Genomic DNA, 6,597 nt, shown 5'->3' on the forward strand with positions numbered 1-6,597 from the left:
TTAGCACAACCTGTGCTAAATAGCTTGTTGTTGTACTTACCTTACCTCTCTGCCGCTGCGCCCCTGAAGGTCCCGTACACTTTGCGCTGAATGAGGCTCTACAGTCACGACTGTTACAGAGATTAAGGGTCGCGCGAAAGTCCGCGCGCGCGCACACACACACACACACACACACACACACACACACACACACACACACACACACACACACACACACACACACACACACACACACACACACACACACACACACACACACACACACACACACACACACACACACACACACACACACACACACACAAAAGTTCCTGAGTAAGGTAGAAGTCACGGCTGGAGGCAGTAAGCATTTTAGCATGTTAGCCACACCCAGCATGCACCTGTTTAATTAGGGTGGGGTCACTTAGCTGCTGGCCAGTGATGAATTAAGGTATCTGCAACCTTCGTCTTCTTTTCAATAATGCCAGGGTACATTAATGGTAACCTTTTCCCCACAATGACGTAATTGTAATTTGTTTAACAATATTTATAACATTTCCTGAAAACGTCCTAAGAAATTATGGGGAAATGATGAACCTTTGACATCAACAATAACTAAACAATGCTCACAAATAGCAATTTCTACGCAAAAAAAAGTTGTGCTCTGAAAGAAAAGAACTGATCTGAAAGAACAATAATTTGCCCAGCATTAATTAATTCAGTATATATACAAGCATCTTTCAGTGTGACTGATAAGACAGTAATATTACCTTTGTTTTTGCTAGAGCTTATTCTTCATATTTTCTAAAAGCCCACTTAAAAAAAAAAAAAGAATTCACAAACAAAACACTAGGAGGTAAAGATGGCCTTCTATAGATCAGACAGGACAGTACAGCACATCAAAAATAAACTCCAACAAAATGAAAGTGCAAGGCAACACATTTTATTTCAAAGGCCTAATTGGCGTTAAGGTACAGCATATTAAATATCGTTAGTCCAGAGACGGTCATCGCAGAATAACATACCATTCTTTCCTTTACATGATACATTCAAGCTGACTTTAAATGAGATATTTTACATATTGTTAATGTGGTGCAAACATAAAAAAGGCTCTGTACTGAAGGTCTTATATTTACTGCAGGTGCTTCCTGCCGCTGTGCGAGCAGAGGTTCTACCTATCGGGCAAACTCTAAGTCCATTTTATCTCCTTTAATTTCTGATGGCTTGTGGTCGCCACAACACCCAATGAAGACACTTCATTGCTGCTATTTAACTGGATTTCAGCGGTTACCTGGAGTTACTAGTAGCATCTGTATTACTGTGATAGTTCCTCAAGAAACTGTATAACAGAATAATGTATTTTACATCCCTGCACATAATGTTATATTTTAATAAATATAATAAATAAAAAGTACAAATATCTGAAAATTATGGAACCAGATCGATATGAAAGACATTTTTTTTGCAACCAAGTGCTGGATACAACATGACTCAGTGGATGGACACTTTGTAAATGCAAGGGCAAATATGACTTTCATAAAGTCTTTAGCTATGTAAAAAAAACAAAAAAAAACAATATTACTTGATGATGTTATGATCCGCTTTATGAGGAAAACAAAAACTGACTGCCGGCACTGTGTGGAGGCGGGAGACAGAAAACAAGCCACGCTTTTGCCCTGCGACATTTTGATGCACATACATTCTGTTGTTCCTCAACACTCAGGACGCCATTCACAAAGTCAAACCTTCAACTCTCAATATTCAGTCTGGAGAGATTGTTAGGTCTGAGCACTCTGACAAAGTGTTAGTGTCGCGTGTGGAAGAGTCATGAGTATCACTTTGACACACTCCTCCTTTAATCCCTTTGCTGCAGTCCAGGGTTGTCCTTCAGTAATTGACTTTCCCGGGAACCTGCACATTCACTCCGCTGTAGTCCACCATGTACATGGGCCACTGCTGCAGACACACAACACACACACAATGGTGGAGGAAAGTCAGTCGTAAGAGATTGTTGACCTTGGCACAAAAACACACTTTTAATATGCAATTACAGTAGTTACAGTTTAATTTTTAAAAAAACACCATATTTTGTTGTGTTGAGCTCCATGTTTTAGCTACAGAGTGAGACATCTCACTTCTGTTCCATCTTTGTTGGGAGTCACACATGCGCAGTAGCTAGGTAAGGACTACTAGCCAGTCAGAAGCAGAGTATGAGGGCGCGCCATGCAAGCAGCTAGGCCAGCATTAGAACTGTGTTACAAAGTTGCGCACGTTTGTCTCGGTAAATAAAGGCCGGACTTAGGGCTGTGCAATTGATCGAAATTCAATCGTGATTATGATTTCTGCTCCCAATAATCACAAAAACAGAATAATGAAGAAAAACAATTCTTTAGCTCATTACGTTTTGCAATAAAACTCTTATTTTCTCTTGTGTTCTGAATGAAAAAATAAAGTTTAAATAGGAAAAATATTGACTGAAATTACACAGTTGTGTTTGTTTTTTTCTGTTGATCCATTTAACTTTTTCTACTGTTTAAGTTCAATAATTGCAACATCTTTCCATAAGTGTTAAGTTATTGTGATTTCAATATTGACCGAAATAATGGTGATTGTATTTTTTCCATAATTGAGCAGCTCTAGCTGGACTACAATAGAGTACTCTGTTGGAGATGGTAAGTCCCTTTGGGGTGGACTTTGGGCTTTTTCACTTTGAAAACCAATAACATGCACAAAAAAAGATACATAGGACAATGAAGAAAAAAGGAAAATACCAAAAAGCCTAATATGAGCACTTTAACACTGTCTGACTTCCCTACCCTGTCTGTAGCACTCAGCCCCAAGCCCATTGGTTCCGGCTGAAGGTACACATCCTAAAGGGGACCTATCAACGTTTTTTTCTACTCTCATCTCTGTGTCACATCACACGGAGCCGGCAGACTGGTCACCTGCTACCGCTACCGCAGCGTTTACATTTTTTTTTATTAAGGCTTACGTTACTGCAGTGTTTATATTCTCACATGTAGCTACATGCTCAGTCAGCAAAACCTGTAATCTCGGCTGCCAATGTTGTTAATTTCTCCCCAATTTTGGGTCACATTACTACTAAAACATGTCAGATTGTGTAGTATTTGGTTTACAAACTTTAATTTGTGATTTTTTAAGTAGAAAGCGCTGCTATATTCCATTACGGTCCACGGTAACTACAAGGAGCTTCTTGCTAACGCCATGGAAAGGTGTGATCTTGAAAAGAGACCGGCACAGCAGCCATGGGCAGTGTAAGAAAAATAAAATGTTTTTTGAACATTAAAGCATGTAAACATGCTCTAGTAGAAACACAAAATACAAATATGAACCTGCTATATAATTAGGGGTAGGAATCATCAGACGTCTCCCAAGACGATATTATCATGATACTATAATATTCTGCCATATATTGCAATTTATAACCTTTTTTCCAACTTCTAATTTTTCCCAATTTCAAATGTTGTCTCCAAAAGGACATCTGTTTTATCTAAAAAGATACATTTCTTTGTTTGTTCATATGACTTCAATTTTATTGCTGAAAAATGGGATTATCAAGCAGACAAACACATTTATAATAAAAGATCAATACACAATTCTTAGTTAGTAGGATCAATTCATTGTTACCATGGCAATAATAAAATATAGAATATCACCAGGCTTATCCTTAAACAAACAAAACCATGCCGGGATTGTTTGCCTAAACACGGCATGCTATGTTTTAAGGACATATTTACCATACAACACCTATCGATCATCATGTTATATCAATCGATAGTTTCTCATTTCTCTTGGTAAGTGACACATGCCCTCTTATTTCTCAAACTCACCATCACTGGAATCTGATTGGTTGATATCAGGTCGGAGGAGGCAGGCACTCGGTTGCTCTCCTGGACTCTCTTGCGCTTTCGTCGATTGGTGGAGGCGTCTGTCCCTACTGGAGACACAAGGGTTTTTACTTCAATGTGGCTTTCAGGCACAGAGCTCTACTTAGTTAGTAACACAAGGAACTGAAACACCAACCTGTGTTACAAGCTTGGCTACAGATTTCTGCAAAAGGTCTGTGTGGGAGAGAAAATTAAAAAGAATATAAATATAAAAACAATAAGGTTATTTGCATTAGACTGCTTTTCAGACTGCACTTATTTCATACCTAAAAGTGTGCATGATATAGGTCTTTGCCTCCATTCTTTCATCATAGCTTGACTGCTTCAACGTCAACATATTGTTCACTATTTCATATTATTATTTACATTTGCTGCTGCGGAAGATTTATTCTTTGACATTGCAGAGGCTGGATTTAAATCCAAAGCATAAATAAACCATAATAAGCTTAACTACAAAGAAGCAAAACCCTGACTTCCCACTGAAATACACAACGTGGTGACAGCGAACAGGCTGCTGAATATTCAGGTGCCTCAACACTCACTGTAGCTGGCTCCTGATGTTGAATGTTATTCTATCTGTGGCTTGAAGGATTTTCTCCAGGCACACGATGTCGTAGGTGTTGGGGTTTCGGAAGGGGATATCGTCTGGAAGGCCACTAACTTCGACAGACTCTGGACTGCCACGGATTAGCTTGTACGGGACCACGACGGAGCGGTCTAAGCCCAGAGCCTCACCTGAACACACAACACGTCCGGATGATGAAAAACACACAAGCTTTTTGATCACCTGCAAAGCGCTGCTAACACAAGGACAAAAAGGCTACATTTTGGTAGTTTTTCCTGACAGTTCTACTAAAAAATAAATATAAAATATACACGTTCCTTTTTACTTTTACTTATTCCTGTGGGAAAGAGAACAGCCTGAGGAAAAATAATGGGGTGAATATATAAAGCTAATTATTCTAATGACAATCTGTGCCGCTGCAAAAACAACGTGCATTTTGGTTTTGATACCAGGCCTTTTTTAAACTTTTTTATAGTGTGATACTGCTCACATATTTAGTCTGGAGCACATTAATGTTCATTTAAGTGATTCGGGGAAGCTAACAGTAGCTATTAATCCCATGTAAATGAGTACAGAAGGACAATGACACTACTACTCAAGTGCAAACACACAGCGACATTTAATCCGGATGTTGAATTACATTTTAACACAGCAACACATTTCAGGTAGAGCTGTCAAAATTGGGGCCCAAATATTTCTTCACAAAAACACACAGGTTTGTTTAAAATATATTTAAATTAATATTTTTTATCCCCCACAATCAAAAATTCCTTTTCATATTTGAATGTCTTTTTTTTTAATACAATTAAAATACATTTGTATTCATAATACTTCAAAACAAGTCTGTTAGTTCAAGTGGTTGCATAAGGCCCATAGTTCCTGGTCTTTGAAGCAACACTAAAGAACTTTTGATAACTTAAATTAATGTTTCTAAAATCGTTTCAGTGGTTCATCAACTCGTAACAGGGTGAACAGAACTTCTGCATTCACGGCTCTCTTTCGGCTATAACCACATTTTCCAAGTTTGTAGTTCCAATGAGACATAATGGGACATTTATACTTCCAACCTGTAGGGGGACCGAAGCGGAAAATTTCTCTTGTGTTGCTTTAACAATGTCATGGAAGCTGCTCAAATTCAACTTAAACAAAAAACTAAAGTTGAAATGTCACACAAGAAGTCTAGTTACCGTATTTTTTGTTAAACAGCTCCTTGACTTGCTCTCGAAGGACTACTTTCTCCCCCATGCGGTTAAGATCATCATCATCTGTCAGGTAAAGAGAATTTAAGTTACTTTACAACTTTTGAAATAAAGTTCCTGATGAAGCAGCAACAGCAAGGTGTCTGCTATAAATCATGTTGTTACTCACCACTTATTGAGGCGTAGGCCTTCTTTAGTAAAGTGACGCGTCGAGGTGCTGATAAAAATAGTGAATTCAATTTTATTATAACCATCACGTGACATTCATATTCGTTTGCAGTGCTACATGTTGGTTATTTCATCAGATTGTATGTGGGAAAACCAAATTCTGTTCTTACCTGGTTTAGGAATGAGTCCTTGAAAAGGTCTGCGAAGAACAAAGTGATATGAGTTGGAGTCATGTTCAAGGTTGAACAGATGTTTCAAAATGTTTTGTTAGAATTTAAACTTAAAGGCTATCCTGGAGTAGTAGTATTCATTTGATTTTAATTTTTGAAATGTATTGTATTTAGCCAGGAAAAGTCTCATTGAGATTAAAAATCTCCTCTACAAGAGTGTCCTGGCTAATACAGAAGCAGCACATTATACAAACTTTCAGACATACAACACACACACACACACACACACACACACACACACACACACACACACACACACAACTGGTCAGAAGTATGGGGTCACTTACAAATTTCCCTTCCACTCCATTATAGACAGAGTACCAGCTGATCTGAGTGGGTGGCTGATCTTTAATGTAATGTCTACATTGCCCATTATCAGCAACCATTCATCCAATGTTCCAAAGGCACATTCTGTTTATTAATCTGATATCATTTTAACAAACTAACTGAGAAAACATTGGAGAACCCTTTTGCAATTATGTAAGCACATAAAGTAATTTGAAAACTGCTGCTCTGTTAATAAAAAAAACAATGCAACTGATCTCAGC

The 6,597-nt window shown here is 38.1% G+C and overlaps 1 protein-coding gene across 2 annotated transcripts in view; it reads right to left on the bottom strand.

Annotated features, from left to right (window-relative positions):
- Positions 1-900: 900 nt before the first annotated feature.
- gtf2ird1 (GTF2I repeat domain containing 1) overlaps positions 901-6,597 on the bottom strand; it is a 38,610-nt gene continuing 32,913 nt past the window's right edge. Inside the window, exons 21-27 of one of the 2 annotated variants that reach the window (XM_032533879.1) lie at positions 5,990-6,018; positions 5,821-5,868; positions 5,640-5,717; positions 4,430-4,622; positions 4,024-4,061; positions 3,831-3,934; positions 901-1,935 (exon numbers count right to left, since the gene is read on the bottom strand). In XM_032533879.1, coding sequence (XP_032389770.1) covers positions 1,867-1,935; positions 3,831-3,934; positions 4,024-4,061; positions 4,430-4,622; positions 5,640-5,717; positions 5,821-5,868; positions 5,990-6,018 — 559 coding nt within the window. In that variant the 3' untranslated portion in view covers positions 901-1,866. Of the gene's footprint in view, positions 1,936-3,830; positions 3,938-4,023; positions 4,062-4,429; positions 4,623-5,639; positions 5,718-5,820; positions 5,869-5,989; positions 6,019-6,597 lie in introns of both variants that reach the window. The other variant, XM_032533878.1, reaches the window with a different exon arrangement.

The sequence above is a fragment of the Etheostoma spectabile genome, chromosome 13 (genome assembly GCF_008692095.1).
Source record: "Etheostoma spectabile isolate EspeVRDwgs_2016 chromosome 13, UIUC_Espe_1.0, whole genome shotgun sequence".
NCBI lineage: Eukaryota > Metazoa > Chordata > Actinopteri > Perciformes > Percidae > Etheostoma > Etheostoma spectabile.